General features: G+C 41.6%; 1 protein-coding gene across 3 annotated transcripts in view; it reads right to left on the bottom strand.

The window, feature by feature from the left end:
* LOC138016529 (gamma-secretase-activating protein-like) overlaps positions 1-17,276 on the bottom strand; it is a 39,737-nt gene that overhangs the window by 7,576 nt on the left and 14,885 nt on the right. For 2 of the 3 annotated variants that reach the window (XM_068863693.1, XM_068863694.1), the window contains exons 21-34: positions 16,504-16,573; positions 16,332-16,429; positions 15,066-15,143; positions 14,030-14,094; positions 13,064-13,124; positions 11,695-11,756; positions 10,996-11,048; positions 10,035-10,102; positions 7,391-7,486; positions 1,797-1,873; positions 1,576-1,670; positions 727-775; positions 558-628; positions 388-449 (exon numbers count right to left, since the gene is read on the bottom strand). In XM_068863693.1, coding sequence (XP_068719794.1) covers positions 388-449; positions 558-628; positions 727-775; positions 1,576-1,670; positions 1,797-1,873; positions 7,391-7,486; positions 10,035-10,102; positions 10,996-11,048; positions 11,695-11,756; positions 13,064-13,124; positions 14,030-14,094; positions 15,066-15,143; positions 16,332-16,429; positions 16,504-16,573 — 1,005 coding nt within the window. The remainder of the gene's footprint in view (positions 1-387; positions 450-557; positions 629-726; positions 776-1,575; positions 1,671-1,796; positions 1,874-7,390; positions 7,487-10,034; positions 10,103-10,995; positions 11,049-11,694; positions 11,757-13,063; positions 13,125-14,029; positions 14,095-15,065; positions 15,144-16,331; positions 16,430-16,503; positions 16,574-17,276) is intronic. The other variant, XR_011125825.1, reaches the window with a different exon arrangement.

Here is a 17,276-nt window from a genome sequence, read left to right as displayed (position 1 = left end):
CCAACATTTCACATGATCTGCTTTGATTTCCTTCCATTTACCACCTCCCCTATAATAGTAGAGTGCTTATGCTTGGCTAGATGAGCTTGAGACTATAATAAGGTAATTACAATGCTCTTTTAATTTCCCCCCTAACACATAGACTGCCAGCAGTCCCTTTTAAGTTTAAGCTTTAGTCACGCAAGCGAGCCGAAGGGAGAATGGGGAGACGCGCTCTCTCCCCATTCTCCCCTCGGCTCTTCGACCCGCTTGCGTGAATAAACGGGCTGCTCGACTGACTTAAAAGGGACTGTTAGCAGTCTACTGAAGACCACAGTTAACACAGTTGAAGTTCTTAGTATGAAAAGACAACAGCACGAACAGCCATGCACCAATACAGAAACTCACGTGTTTCAAACGACAAATAATTTGAAAAACAAAATCTTGTTCCTCTCTTTCTCCATCAAATTCTGCAAAAAACCCCCGCAATTCTAAGTTTGGTTCTGCAGTAGTTTTAACACAGAAAAACAGCAACAAAAATGAGGAAGAAGCATAAAACAAGCAACAACAAATCTTACCTTCGACAAGACGAGATATAAACCCCTTCTTCAGTTGCAACACTCCGTTGTCCACGTATTGTAAAAACATCCTTCAACATCAGCAAAAACGAAAAATAAGGGAATATTACGAATAAGGAGGATTGTAAAGCCCTTTCCACGCCAGAAAAACTCGCTCCCGAGGGTTTACCTTCTGTCCAAGCAACGAAATCCCAGACAAGTCATACAAGAACGGAAACCTGTGACGAGGAAAATGAATAACGCTCACTGCAAATTGTTGACTTGCCGTCGAACTTCTCACACACAACTGAGAAGCAAGCACGCCGACCACGCAGCCTGACCTTTATTCACACAACCAAAACGTAATAACTAAATCATACTCGTAACTGATCTTATTGAAAAAATCATAAAATGAACACTATTTTACAAACTGACTGGAATGTGATAAACATCCCAAAAAACCCTACAAAGAAGCTGGACTGAAAAAACAAGCACGTGACCTGAGGAACCCCCACATACTGGACCCCATTCTCCCAGTTGTATGAGTAAAATATTTTCTGCTTTATTCGTTCCTCAGCCAGTGGAAAACCTCACTTATTCTACAACTGACTAACTTAGTGACTGAGTGGCAGTGCGAGTGAGTGAGTGGATGTCTCACTGACTCAGTTGTGAATTTAGCTTTATCAACACATTTGAGTACAAAAAAATTAAACTCGCCACGGATCCAGCACCATTGTTTTTCACCCTTTTGACTAACCGAATGACTCACTCATTCACTCACTGACTTACTGACTCACAGACAGACAGACAAACTGACCGATTAACTCCCTGACTGACAACCGGATTGAGGGAAGAAAGGAAGGAAGGACTGACTGACTGGATGACTGGATGACTGGATTGGATGACTGACTGATGACTCACTGACTGACTGACTGAATGATTGTATGAATGAATGGCCGAATGATTGTTGGACAGACAGAAAGACAGACTGACTGAGTGACCGCCCGTCTTGAACACTGGAAACCACCTATAAACCTACCAGGAGGCAAAGGAAACCGGAGTTCAGACACCGCTGTACAGAATCTTTCGACCAGTTGAAAGAAAACCACTTCGCGCAACGTGCCTCGCAAGGACCTAAAAATCCAACAACGAGAGGAAACAAAAAGGAGCTTATAATTAAAAGATAACGGCACTAAGTAGTTGAGAGGATACATTGAATAGAAAAAGAAACTATTTTACCAAATGATATTCGAAGCTTACAGTGGTAAAGTGAACGGGTTATTGGCAAATTCCAATGCTTGATTGAACAAACGGATCAACTGCTCGGATTGGCGTGCCTGACAAGAGAAAGAAACCTGTGCTTTAATACCAGTTCGAGTATTTCGCTTTGAAGTGTTGTTTTGAGAATACTATCAGAGGACCTCTGTATCTGTATTAACTGTCTGTCAGTTAACATGGGGTAAGCTGAAAACTCCACTTTTCGAGTGCTTTGTACTTGTGCCACTTAAACCAACCACAAAAGCAATCATGATTTTTAACGCAACACACGAGCTGCAAATTGATGTTCTTTGACTAAATATAAATTAAAAATTGAAGCGCAGCCAGGATTAGGCATATTAAAATACAATAAAAAACGTTCTCTGGCTAAAAATTTTGAAAAAGAATATAAGCTTTCGGCTGTCGATCTACAGCCTTCCACGGATAAAACGTTGAATGTAAATTAGTGAAATATATACAGAAAAGGCGAGATAAAAATGATAAAAAGAACAGAGTAAAGGTATGAAAAATGGTGGCTATTGTTTAAAAAGAATTTTATACTGATTAGGAATCGGCTTAAAGTTATTGTCAGCATGCTTGGTAGAAGAGGTGTGCCAGGCCTCTAGAGTTTTCCTAACACGAAAAGAGCCTTTGTCGATAACTCGAGAATGATTGAAATCAATGCGATGACCGAAAGACCACGCATGTTTCGCAATGTTTGACCCATTAGCACATGTTTTTACATTCCTAACGTGTTCTTTCTTGCGGGTTTCAAAGCAACGGCCAGTTTCACCTATATAACACCAATCACAATCGGCACAGGGTATTTTATAAACCACGTTGGGTTGGTGTTCAATAGCTGGTCTGAATTTAGGAGAAAGGAATTCTTGTTGTAAAGTCTTGAGGGGCTTATTTACAACTCGGATATCGTGTCTTCGAAGAATTCTTGTTAGAGGTTGCGTAACACCATTGATAAAAGGAAGGACAGCAAAACCGTTAGGGTTCTCTTGAGGCGCAAACCATTTAAAAAACATGCCAACTAATTCTTCAGGTGAAGGGATGGCATGTGTGGGTGGTTTGGGAAATTTCTGCTTTAAGATATTGGAAATAACAAAGGAGGGATAGTTGTTGGCTCGTAGAGCATCAAAGACGTGATTGATTTCGGTATTTTTCCCTTGCGGTGTACTTGGGAGTTTAATTGCGCGGTGTAGGAGGGTCTCAGCTGTGCTGATCTTGTGGCGTTTGTCGTGGTGAGAAGAAAAGTCTAAATATCTGTCCGTGTGAGTTGCTTTGCGGTAAACATCAATAGTGATCGTGTTATCCTTGCGAGAAACCAAAGTATCCAAGAAGGCGATCTGTTGGTCAGATTCCTCTTCAATAGTGAATGAGATGTGTGGATCGATGGAATTAAGTGTAGTATGAAAAGAGTTAACAGCATCTCTTTTGATGATGCAGAAGCTATCATCCACGTAGTGTTTCCATACTTTAGGTTGTACTTCAGACGTGTTAAGGGCCATTTCTTCGATCGCTTCCATGCACAAGTTCGCCACCACAGGGCTGACGGGGCTACCCATCGCGCAACCATGGATCTGTTTGTATATCTTATCATCATAAATAAAGTAATTGTTAGATAAGATAAATTTCAACAGAGAAATGATTTCATTACTGTCTAAGCTCGTGCGTGAAGGAAGTGAGTTGTCCTTAAGTAGTTTGTTGCTTATGTAATCACAGGCTTTGTCTACAGGAATAGCTGTAAATAGTGATACCACGTCGAAGGATAGCATAACTTCGTCATCCTGGATGTCAACGTTAGAGATTTCTTCAGCAAACTTGGCAGAGTTACGAACAGAGAAACCATTACTGTTTTGTAAAGTTGACAAGATGTCGGTAAGAAACTTGGAAGTATTGTAGAGAGCTGAGCCAATGGATGAAACAATGGGTCTAACAGGGTTTCCTTGTTTGTGGTGTTTGATTGATCCACGAATGGCTGGTGGTATGGCATCAGTGGAGTGGAGTTTGCGGTAAGTGAAATCACTGATCTTATAATGATTCTTCAGGACGAGAAGCCTTTTGTTGAGTTCACGTTCAATCCTCTTGAAGGGGGATTTGAGGACTAGTTCATAGGTGTTACGATCACTAAGTAGAGAGTCCATTTTACTGTCGTAATCACTTTTCATACTACACTTAATTCCATCGATCCACACATCTCATTCACTATTGAAGAGGAATCTGACCAACAGATCGCCTTCTTGGATACTTTGGTTTCTCGCAAGGATAACACGATCACTATTGATGTTTACCGCAAAGCAACTCACACGGGCAGATATTTAGACTTTTCTTCTCACCACGACAAACGCCACAAGATCAGCACAGCTGAGACCCTCCTACACCGCGCAATTAAACTCCCAAGTACACCGCAAGGGGAAAATACCGAAATCAATCACGTCTTTGATGCTCTACGAGCCAACAACTATCCCTCTTTTGTTATTTCCAATATCTTAAAGCAGAAATTTTCCAAACCACCCACACATGCCATCCCTTCACCTGAAGAATTGGTTGGCATGTTTTTTTAAATGGTTTGCGCCTCAAGAGAACCCTAACGGTTTTGCTGTCCTTCCTTTTATCAATGGTGTTACGCAACCTCTAACAAGAATTCTTCGAAGACACGATATCCGAGTTGTAAATAAGCCCCTCAAGACTTTACAACAAGAATTCCTTTCTCCTAAATTCAGACCAGCTATTGAACACCAACCCAACGTGGTTTATAAAATACCCTGTGCCGATTGTGATTGGCGTTATATAGGTGAAACTGGCCGTTGCTTTGAAACCCGCAAGAAAGAACACGTTAGGAATGTAAAAACATGTGCTAATGGGTCAAACATTGCGAAACATGCGTGGTCTTTCGGTCATCGCATTGATTTCAATCATTCTCGAGTTATCGACAAAGGCTCTTTTCGTGTTAGGAAAACTCTAGAGGCCTGGCACACCTCTTCTACCAAGCATGCTGACAATAACTTTAAGCCGATTCCTAATCAGTATAAAATTCTTTTTAAACAATAGCCACCATTTTTCATACCTTTACTCTGTTCTTTTTATCATTTTTATCTCGCCTTTTCTGTATATATTTCACTAATTTACATTCAACGTTTTATCCGTGGAAGGCTGTAGATCGACAGCCGAAAGCTTATATTCTTATATTCTTAGCCAGAGAACGTTTTTTATTGTATTTTAATATAAATATAAATTGCAAGCTTTCTATTTGCGACCGAGCGTGTCGTTCGCGCGTGACACTCGACCTCGCGAGTGGTACTTTGATGGATCCTAAAAATATGACATTTGTCCCCTCCCTATAAACGTAAAACCCCAACCAACATCAATAGAAAAAAAATCCTCTAAATTAGCAACAGAGTTTTAGCGCACTTTCAATACAAGCGCTAGTCATGAGGTGGGTGCCACCGGTATTTTGAATTTGCTAACCTTAAGGATTGGGAATTTTCTTAATTCAGCACGCGAGCACTCCATGTTATTAGAGCCGGTTAGAAGTGGAGTTCACCTCTGCAGAAAAGATGCCAGCAGAGAATCTAACCGTTTCACCTTAATATATAGTACCTGGCTGTGTTTGCTTTTTAGCATATTATTGAAATTACACTTCCACATGACATGTGTAAGAGCCTCGCGCCATTAGCTGAGCGTTACCAAGTGTGGAAATGATGTACAGCACTATCAAGGAGACACAATTGCACGAGGTGCGAGACCGCGCGGAGAGGTTCGCTGTCAGTTTTGCACGCTCTGAAATAAAGCAGCAACTAGAGATGTCTTTTACCTTGTAAAGCTCAGCATAATACACTTAAGTGCTCCTTACCTCAACTATTGTTTAGTGTTGCATTAACGCTCTGCGCTTATAACAAACGTGTTTTGTCTTCTGGATAAAAGTCACCTTCAATTTGCCAAGTTAACAAAACTATCGGTCATTTGATAAATGACCGCGCCAGTTAGAGGCATGGGTCTACTCGTGATTTTACGTCACTAACTGCTTCGCAAAATGATTCTTACTTGCTAGGTTTGGTTTGGCGCAGTGGTAAGATCTCTGCATTCCAACCCTAAGGTCCCGGGTTCCATTCCCGGTTCTGCCGAGAGTGGAATATTTGGCGACCTTCTTTCCCGCTGAAGTTCACTCAGCTTTCCATCCTTCCGAGGTCGGTAAAATGAGTACCAGCATGCATGGACTGCTTAGAAGCGGCTGCAATTTGCGCCTGTATATGCTTCCAGTCCGCTGGGGGTAAATTGATCATTGTAAAGCGTCTTTGAGACGTTTGTGATAAAGGCGCTATATAAATGCACCACTTTACTTTTTTATGGTTAGGCGGAAAAAACGACTCTCAGTTTTGCAAGCTTTTATGTAAACTAAGTCTGCGGCGGGAAAAAGTGGAATTTTAAATAAAAAGAGGGAATGAAGACAATTTCTACTGAAAAAAAGTCCCAACAAAGATGATTGGAATTCATTTATGTGAACAACACTGTGAAACAAGCTAACTAGAAACCCATAACCTCTCACATTTGGACTTGTCCCATCAGTTTCCTGTATTACGGAAACTTGCGAACCGTCCTTAAATTACCTCAAGCAAAACTGAACTATTCTCCCTTGAGCTTCCCCTCGGCAGCACTTCTACCATTTAGGTAAACTAGTCTAAATTTAGAATGCGGATCCCGCCAAATAGCTGTTATTACACTTGGGCCCACGTTTGAGCGGTGTTCGTTTCAGAGCGAGCGGAAGCGACGCTTTCGAGTCAATATTCTATCAGATACGGCGATAATCACTGTTTATTAACAATTCTTTTGATATTATAATTCTGCCAACCACAGAACAAAAGGACCTTTGTTTTCGACAGTTGGCACATAAACGACGATAGGTGACGAAACGGTGAGTATCGCTACAGAGAAGAGTACGAGATTTAGAATTTAGGTTTTTCCAAGAAAGAGTGACTACAGCTGCCTTCGATAGTTTCGTAGATTCAGTACCTTGCCGGAATACTTCTCACAATAAAATTAGGCCAGAAAAACCTTAAGCTACTCAAAAAAACGCGAAGGAAGCAGTCAACAATCAAGAAATCACACAGTCCTTCGATAACAAATTCTTGTTTTGACCCGTTTTCGCGCCTTCTAAGAGGTGGGCTCAACTGTAAAAACAGCTATTATTGCCAATCAGATTGGGCCTGATGACAACAACATCTTTGACTGCTCTGCAACCAAGTAGCCGCGCAAAGGATTACGTAATGCAAAATCATGGATCGTGCAAGGAACACAATACCACCACGGTTTTTTTTATTTGGCAAAATCTCTTCTGAAAAATAGATAATATCGAAAATTGATGGGCCGCATTCCATCGCAGACAAGGACTTCTGGGTTATTTACTGGGTCCATTAAGGGCCACGCACCAGGCAAATTGAGCGGCTGTGCACACTCTTTTGCTATGACGGCTGTTCTCAACTTTTCTCCTTATTTTATTACATCAAAAGCATTAAAAATGCCCAGCTGCCAAACACTGATGACCTCCTGAGCAAATTAAAAATTAAAAGCCTAGTAAACCGATAACAAACCTGGCATTTCACGTATTCAATGGCGATATTATGAATTTTGACTTTGGCTTCTCTTGGGAGGTGGTTTTGTAAATGAGAGGCAAGGCGATTAATAATCTGAAAAAAAAAAAAACCACGAAAAGCTTGTTATAATCCAGTTACTGCGTATACCTGACCCGATCTGAGCAGCTATGTTATGCTCCTCAATCCCATCCTCTGTAATTCGGCCTGGGCGAATTATTACCGCAATAAAACAAACAAGAACATAAGAAGATAATTTGAATTTTTTTTTCACCATTAGGCGAGTATTGGGGTTAAAGAACACGCAAAGTTCAATTTCACGCCAGTAGCCTATGCCAATATAGGTGCGTACAACTTCATTGTATTCGTGGAAAGGCGTTTTCACAGACCGAGTTATTTTTAGATTGATTCTCCTGCGCAACCATACCATTTCAGCTAATCACAAGTCTTGCATGAGAAATTATTACCCATAGGATTGAGGATGCATGGTCACTCGTGCAAGCGAAATGTTAGTAGGGAGTTTAAGAAACGACGACGGCTAAGGCAACGACAACGCCCAAAAGCAGTAATATTATTGGTTAAAAGAACCAAAATGATCGTGCTGCACGTGCGGCACGTATTGTTGAACATTTCCCTCCCGTGCACTCGTCAAAACTACTACAAGAAATGACTAAATGACGACAACGTGGACAAACTACAGTGAATCTTTCAGTCTCACTCTTTCCTTCAAATCCGTCCATACCAATCCAGTTATAGGACACTTCACCCATATTGCATAACATAAACAAGATTGAATAATCATGAAATACTTAGAATAGCTCAACGTTATATTATGAAATGACGTTTTCGTCGCCCAAGCCGTCGTGGTTTCTTAAACTCCCTATTGAGAAGTTGTCTAAAAGTAGCTTGATTTGTGAAAACGCCGTCAAATAGACCAAGTATTGAAGTTGTAGCTTCCTGGTTATGGGTTCCCGTTCAAATCTAGTTATCGCCAACAGTTGTTCTAGGGCGTGATATTGGCTTGATTTCCCGCGCAGTTTTTGTTCTCCTATCATGCTATAGTTTGGCCTGCAGTGAGTTTTCATCTGCCCCAAAAACGTAGCATTATGATCAAGTTCATTCACAGTCCACACGCCCGTGTTACACGACGAAACCTTTCTCTACAACGCTGTTGCACTTAAATCGTCTCGGCAGCGCTAAATATCCCCTTGACCTTGAAACAAATTTGCGCCCGGGCTGGCAACATCAACAGATTACCCTGAATGAAACCACTTATAAATGAGTCAGTAATGCTCTGATCCCTCTCAAGCCAGGCACAATAATCAGGCAAATTAATGAAGACCTCAGCTTAAACAGATTACTTTTCTTTTTCAGACGTGAAGCTCACTTGATTAAATGAAGGAATTAAGGCACCCTGGTTATGACATAAGTAGTACAGTTGAGAGATCCAAATCGTGTTACTTTTCCAGAGCGTGTGCCACATTAACCCACTTGACCCCACTTGCAGTGTCTTGCTCGACGCACGCTAGCCTGCCAAGCGATCTGAAAGGAGCTAGGAACTCCTCTCCCCTCTCCCCACTGAGCTCGTTTCGGTTTTTTCCTTCACTTTTCTTGCCTCCCCTCCCCTCCCAAACCTACAATGCTGCGCTATCTGGATCGCTTCCTTACAGTTATTACAACCATTGGTTGGAGTTTAAGCCCCAAAAATCTAAGACCGTAACAAGATAAAACTCTTAAAGACATTCACTCACGGATTTTAACTCCTCGTATGATGGATTTTTCCCTCAAATTTTCACCTTCTGGTTAACACGCATGTGATGGAATGCAAAATCGGGTTAAGTCATTCAGCGCATACTCCGCATTGTTGCATTGCGTTTGGATCAGGCTGGACACTTAACTTGTGATCTCTCATCATAGTAAGTACGTAACTAACTGCATCTGTAAGTCATGCGTCGTAGCGTGAAAACACTCCGACAATCCACATGCAAGGAGAAGCAGATATATCCAGGAATGTAGATAATAAGATGCACGCCGATTTCAATGAGCCGGCACAAGAAATGTCCATTAGCTCTTCTCGCCAAAGAGGCCATTTCCGAGTTCATGTCTGCTTTCTCTTCGAAGGGACTCTAAGTGCGAAGTTGTTGTGATGGTAATTAGTTTCTACTCTAGATATGAATAAAAACTCATTTTCATAAGAACGACTTCGCACTTAGACTCGCTTCGAAGAGTAGACGGGGGCGGACATGAATTCAGCAATGGCCTATCAAGATCCTTGTGTCTCGGAATACAGACAATTAACGTCCCAAAGTGTTTCCTTGAGTTCTGCTACTCAAGTAACGACAAACAGCTGGATTTGCCCTAACCAAAAAGTAAAGCTAACGCTAACACCTATCTTGTATTTTGAACTGAATACGTAGCAACCGCCTAGACATAACGGGGCACTTCGTCTTGGATATCAAAATCGGGTGTGCATTTAATTTATCTACTTACTATACATTACTGGACATAAAAAAGAAGAGGAATCTCGCAGTTTTTCGTCGCACCAAAATACTCAAATCCCAGTTAAAAGTGGCAAAATAAGCGCGACGATAAAAACAAGGAAGACCTCAAAGCTTGCGTCCTTAGAACGAAACCCTTAGCTCACCGCATTTTCTTTCTTGGCTTCGTGCACTGATTTCTTCTCCGCTGGTGAATCCACGGAGCCCCTGCTTTCTAAATAAGAAAATCACAAACTAATCGACGCTTTTTTCTCTCACGAAGTTCTTTTTCTAATAGCAATTGAGAAATCCACACGCGAGGAGAAGTAAAAAATAGGCCATGGGTCCCCAAGCAGTCACCCTCCTATGACCAGAAAGCTCAGTTTGAACACAGATGAAACCACAAGATACAAACAGAAAGGAACCCTAATATTTCCATGTAATCTGTAGGTTTTCAACATTGCACTGATTTACGAACAAAAGACCCAAGACGGGAACTGAGACTTTGTCTACCTTAAACAAACATTATCGGATTACCGTGAGAGGAAGTAGTGAGTTCAACCTCAGTCGGAACAACAACCAAGGTCTTTGAAAAACTGAGAAAATAGAGCTGCTTCTGTATGACAGTTACAAATGGCTTTGCTATCTAATATTCTTAGATAAGGACTTTATAGATACAAGTCCCCGCCTAAAAAGACTTGTTCAAGATCTCTGACACAAACTGTTCGCACAGAGCAGGGCATTGATGCACCGGAGATTTTGAAATGTGGCCTCAAGCCAGTTGAGAATGCTTCGTTGGGAGTTCTGCTTTATTCTACCTCGTACCTCTGCGCAACACCAGTGCAAATAAAGTCTGACCTCTCCCGGCGGTCATTGCAAAGGCAGCACTGGCTCCTTTGTTATTTATCGCCTTGCGTGTTGCTTCTGCTGGAGATCTGACCCGCGACCTCCCAAACGGTCATAAGCTAGAGGCTAATTAAACGTACAGAGAAAAAAATCCGACAGGGTATACCTTGTTGAGGAAGAATAATACGTAAATCACTGATAATTGTCGAAAGTGTTCCCGAAAAATCCAGGAAAGCTCGCTGGCATGAAGGCAAACCACTGCAAAGAGAGAAAGTTACTTACTACCGCTCGCCTGTGAGGTAACGGACTCCGAACTGCCGTGATGAGATAATCGCCTGCAACACAAGAATCACGTGGTCAGTGTTTTCTACAGGGTGCTTTGCAAGGACAAGCATAAGGAAAGGAACTAAAGGAAAGGAAGTTTGTTTAAGTGTCTAGTCTTCTAGCGCTGGTTCACTAATTGGGGACATTGTAAAGTGAAATCAACAAATCAACGCAAATCAAATCAGCTGTTGGCTTTTGAGAAGAGGGGAAACTGGAGAACTCGGAGTGCACAGTAGAGAACCAACAAACTCAACCCACATATATGACACCGAGTCTGGGAAACGAACCCGAGCCATATTGGCGGAAGGCGACTGTTCTCACCACAGCACCATCCCTGTACTTTTTCATTTGTACTATTTGTTAGGACAAAAGACTCAACCTATAAGACGACAAGTTATGGCGTCTCAGAATCTTGGTTGTTGTAAGTGATCACCATCCTTGCAAGTTGAGTACTATCATTGCTGGTAATTTACGATTGTGGAGATTTGATAGCGGGAGTTTCCGGCATCAGCAAATCCTCAACGGTAACGAACATCCACTCCATACGTTTGCCGCCCTGCCGTGTAATTCTAAACTCGAACACCCAATCCACTAGGGAAACACCAGACCGCAAGTACGAAAGTGTCGCTCTTTGCTGGACAGTAACAATGACAGTACCTGGTGACAGAAAGTCTTCTGTACAGCGACCGCACAAGACTTGACTCTGGGGCTGCGTCCATCTGAAACATTAACATTATTGACACTTCTAAGGAACGGTCGTTAATACCGTGACGGTGAGTAGAGAGCAGCAAGAAAGGAACACGAACTTAAAATCGACAGACTTTTCTCAGGCTTAGCTTTTGTGTGTTCGTAAACTAATATAGTCCCTTAAATGACTAACCATGCAAATAAGCGTCCGCATTTGGTTCGAAGGAATGCTCCTTTATACCGTGATAAAGAGCACATGAAATCAAGCGGGTTTGCATATTCAAACAAAGGTCTTTGGAAAGCATTGGGAACAGGCCAAAGCCGTATTACTTCGGGAGGGGGAGGGGGAAGCATGGAAATGAGGCTATTCTGCTTCTAAAAAGATACCCAAGAATCCGCCTCGATCCCATGCTTGTTTCAGTCCAACTGAGAGGCCTTGAAACTAGCCCCAAGAAACTTGCCAATACTGGGAACCACCAGTGACCCTCTTGTTTTTTCTCTGCGTACTTCTTACAAGCTGCGCATGCTCAAAAACGAACACACGAGCTCTTTACCAAATTACACTTGTTTTTTAACGTTTCAAGACAAAAATTAGGATTAAAGCGAGGAAGCCTCTTGGGTTTGGCTTTTGCGTTGTGTAAATTTCAGTTGCGTTTTTCAGATAAAATAGTTTTTCTAGAGACGTCCGCATACGAAGTAGGCTATGCGGACATCTCTTTCATACATAGTTTCTTCATTTCCACATTCTCTACGGGCTTAATATGCGCTCTCAAAAGATGACCAGATCCCAGTTCGCTCGACAGCTCAATTGGTAAAGCACTACGCCGGTATCTCAGAGGTGATGGGTTCAAATCCCGTTCAATTCTGCATTTTTCTGGCTTTCCATTCGTTGCTCGTTAAGTGACGTTCATAATTCCGATGATCGGAAACCTTAACCCAACTACTGATCGGACGGTCGTCGGTCCCGTTCGGAACACTCGAATTTGTTTTCCTATCATCTTCGTGTCACCATGGAAAAACTTCAAACTTTTATGAAATTCACAAATCTCCGCCTCCTCCTCCACCATCTTTACTGATGCCATGAGACCGTCATGTTCACTTAAGGGAAAGTGCACCAAAATAAGCAACCATCACGAATTCTTGGCGAACAACGCCAACACACACACTGTTCTTAATTTGCCTCATTAAAAATGCAGTTCGTAAAATTGAGCAAGAAGATAGAACTAAATTACGCGAAAATTACTCAAATATAATAACCAAAGGAAGAAAGATAAATCCTTGACACAAACAAATCAGTGAATAAATTATGTATAAATTATCTGCTGAATATTACGCTTACTTCCTCGTCGCTATCATTGTCGTAGTCAAAGATATCGACACCTGGAGTTTGAAGTTTGAACCTGAAGCAAACCAAATAGAGGAACTCAAAGCGCTACCTTCTCGTTATTTATGCAGTATTCTCTGACTTGTCCAAGCTCGTTAACAGATTAAATGCATAACGTTGTGTGCAAGCCTTATAAATTGTTCTACTTTTTAAGGAGTTTTCTCGTTACTTGAATTCCTATCATTTAATCAGGAATCTGAAGCTAAATACGCAAAATGAGATATTTCAAAATAATAAAGAAAGGCAACACAATTTTGAAATTAATTAAAGTATTCAAGCATTGAGTTAAATTATTAAACTATTCAAGACTGAATTAAGAAATTATGAAATTAATAAAGCATTGAATTAAATTACATAATTAAAGGCGGCAATAAGAAGAAACTGTGCTGCGCAATAATGTGGATGAATATAAAAAAAGAAGTTCAAACTTGCGTCCAAGAAGTTTAAATGAGAACCAAATCACTGATGAAGAGGGAGTACCCTCGAAACATTTCGTTCTCATTTAAACCAGAAACCCAAAAGGGCTGAAACGTGTAACGGCCCCTTGTGTGCTGGGAACAAGCTTCTGAATATTCAATTTGCTAAGTACCATATTTGGAACAACAAGAGAGAAACATTCAACCAATCAGTTCGCAAGAACACCGTGACGCCATACCACCAATGTTCTCGCGCGAAATTAACTGGAGCGAGGGGTTTCCAAATATGGTACTTAGCACTGAATATTCGGAAGCTGTGAACGCGCGTTTCACGTTTCAACCCTTATGGGTTTCTTTTTAAACTTCATGGGCGCAAATTTGAACCTCATTTTATATTCAATAAGATCTAAATAATGCAGTGAGGAGATGATTTGTTTTCAAACCTAATAATGAGCTATAAAGTTTCCTTGATTTTATAAGTTAATTAAGATCATGTCGTACAAACCGTGGAGGAAGTTTTTTCGTATTATGCAACAGAGCAGTCCAGAAGTCTACCTGTTTCATTTTTCCCTGAAGAAAATAAAATAAATGACAGCGGTTCACTATGTGCAGGTACGATGTGAGTAACAAATTACACTTTTAGCTCTTTTTCAAAGCTAGCCTAAGTGAGAAGTCTTTCTCGTTAGAACAAGTTTAAATTAAGGCCCCGTCAACATGCGTGACGGATACTCTCTAGCGCCCGGTGTTTTTGACAAAGATCTTGCTTGTTGAGCATGCGCACAATCTTATGTTGGCGCCATTTTCTCTGTTTTGTTAACGCGTTGCTCGTGCACGTGAGAGTCTTTCAAGGTACAAGGTCGATACACCATGTTGATTTATCTCACACGGGAAAGACTGGATCCGATAGTGTTACGTCAGTGTATTCGAAAATTTGTCCACACGTATCCGAATTCGCAGCGTATTAAAAAACCTCCAATGTGGGGACCATATTCGAAAATTTCCGAAAATGGCTGCCGAATTCGCCGGATACGTGTGGACGCAAGCTGTATTCAAATAAAAAAAAGAAAACTGCGGATAGAAAAAAATTTCCGGATATCTGTGGACTTGGCCTTAAATTGACTTGATTTTAAGCGCTCCTAGGGATTTGATATTATTTACATCAAAACTCAACGCGTATCAACTTAGTAGTGCTTGGGGAGTTAGTCATGGTTATGAGAGCAAATACTAAAAGCTTTGAAACTGTCGGATAGTGACTTTAACTTATCCGGCCTTTGAACGACTGAGAGCGCTTATCCGAGGGGTAAGGAATTATCCGATAGATAGCGCTGACCTTATGCGCCTAATGGCGCGACGAGAGTAGAGGATAATGATGATAGCTCTGTTTTTCCTTCAAACAACTTAAACCAGTAATTGAACCCGGACGCAAATAGAGCTGCCTAACCATAGGGCCAAGCGACCTTCTCTTCATAACAATTTCCACGTGGTCAATGATGATTTCAATGATCGACTGACCAGTTAACTCGTGAAGACACCGTACAGACCTTAACATTCTTAAATTCAATTGGGATGTCCTTAACAAAGGAACAAGACATCTGGGCAATTCTCTTCCTGTGCATGTCCTAAAATTAAACATGAACCATTTTATCAATAAACAAGTAAACAAATTCTCAAGTACACTTTATTTTACTTAATGTGAAAGCGACAAGAACGAAAACAAAATCATGTGAGACAGCCATAAAATAATGCCGCACACAATTCCCCCTTCCACATGAACGCCGGTGGAAAGGGACTACTAATATAGAGTGACTTTTGAAGGTTCTTGGGAAAACAACATTACGAAGAGTGAGGTGACTCGGGGACACTCGGGAAAAATCCGAGTGAAGAAGTCGAACCTACGACCTTCCGATTGCTAGTTCGGATGCTCTACCACTGAGCTTTCGCAGCCTAGCAGTACAGAAATACAATTGTCAGCTCTATTCAGTTAAATGGCCTAGCCCACCTTCGAGCGTCTTATAGAGCATCCGAAGTAGTACTCTGAAGGTCGTAGAACCGACTTCCGAGTTCTGCAAAGGAGTACTACATGTAAGTTCTAATTACGAGCATCCACAAGGGACCTTCGGAAAATACATACACTGTACCTGCATTCATTTCACGAGATTAACATTTACCACCCCCTTGGCCAGGGGTTTTAATAATCACCGACGGTCGACGAAAAGAGTCGGTTATTTCGCTTAATGATGTCGTCCACTACGGCATTTGCCTAAGTCGACGTAATTAAGGACGTAAATTAAAATTAATTTTCATAATTATCGGAAATGTTTATCGAAATCTTTCCGCGTTCATAGAAAGTATCGAGAGATGCGGGCAATGTCCATTCTGGTCGGAAATGGTTGCAACGGTTCAGGCCGCTGGTAGAGACAGTCGATTGCTCTTCTCAAACCAACTGCCTACAGCACCAGGGGCCCATGAATAGGAGCTTGCCTCTCCCATACAAGCCCTATGAGTCAACCTTTGCGTGTATCTTTCTATTTTTAGAAAGAGGCACGAGTTCTTCGGCTCTGCATGCATTGTTTAGAATGGCCAATCAGAATAGAGCTATTATCAAACGAAGACAAAAACAGCAAAAAACAATGAATGCAAATTGATGTAAATATGAGTCTCCTGCTGAGGGGTTGGTTCTAAAAATAGAAAGATACGCGCAAAGGTTGACTCAAGGATATAGTGCATTAACAGACAGGTCAAGCCTCGAATTCACGAATACAAAAAGCTTACACATTGGTACTGTTCTCGAGCCTGATACATCTCACCTTTTCTAAATGCCCTCGATACGTGTCAACACAAGTAAATGGGATCAGAGTGACAACTTCTTTTTCTAGCTCTCTCCTTAATGTCCCATAAGTAGAGCCTGAAAACATGAAATGTCAAAACTCTGAACAGAAAATGAATATTCCAATTGCTGAATTCTCAGCAGCTGCTTACCAACAAGATATTCCCGTAGCAGATCAAGGCATTCTGGACTCGCTGGGTCATGGCTGAGGTGCTCGAAAATCTAAGGAGAAAACGATTATCAGGCGATCATCTCCCAGTATTCGTGCAATGTGATTGCTTAGAGTTTAGATCCTAAATCACGAATAAAAAGGAATCCCTGTTAAAATCAAATGAACGATGATGTAACCAATGAATTAACGTGATAACCAATTGAAAGCGCAAACGACCAAGCTTCGCCGTGGACAAATTAATCAATCCAAAGAAGTGCTGGGGAGGGCATCCGCCGACCCGATGGCTAATAAGTGCAACCTTGTTCCCAAGGAAAAAAACGACTACTGGTTGGATATATTTGTCGCATGGAGAAAAGTGCAGTCTTCAATTTGTAGTAACATCTGCAAATGGTTAGACTTGCAAGCCGTCTCGGATATGGACCATAAACCGTGAGAAAAGGTTACGTTTTTGCAAACGTTGGCCTTGTACCTGCTCCCGTCCGACCTGCTCACGACCTGCTCTCGTCTGACCTTGTAGGTCAGTCGGTAGAGCAGCGGTGATCTAACCCGAAGGTCGTGGGTTCAATTCCCACACTGGTCAGAGTTTTTCTCTGTCCTTGTGTGGGTCCAATTCCATCAGTAGGGCTAACGCTCACATGATTTACATGGGTAGAAAACATCACTTCACAATACCCTACAATAGTTAATTCTACATAAACCGTGAGCTAGCCCCGTCTGACAACCTTTCTGTGGGACACTAACGAACTCCGCACT

This window comes from Montipora capricornis, chromosome 9, assembly GCF_036669925.1.
Source record: "Montipora capricornis isolate CH-2021 chromosome 9, ASM3666992v2, whole genome shotgun sequence".
NCBI lineage: Eukaryota > Metazoa > Cnidaria > Anthozoa > Scleractinia > Acroporidae > Montipora > Montipora capricornis.
This window is presented reverse-complemented; position numbering and strand designations above follow the sequence as displayed.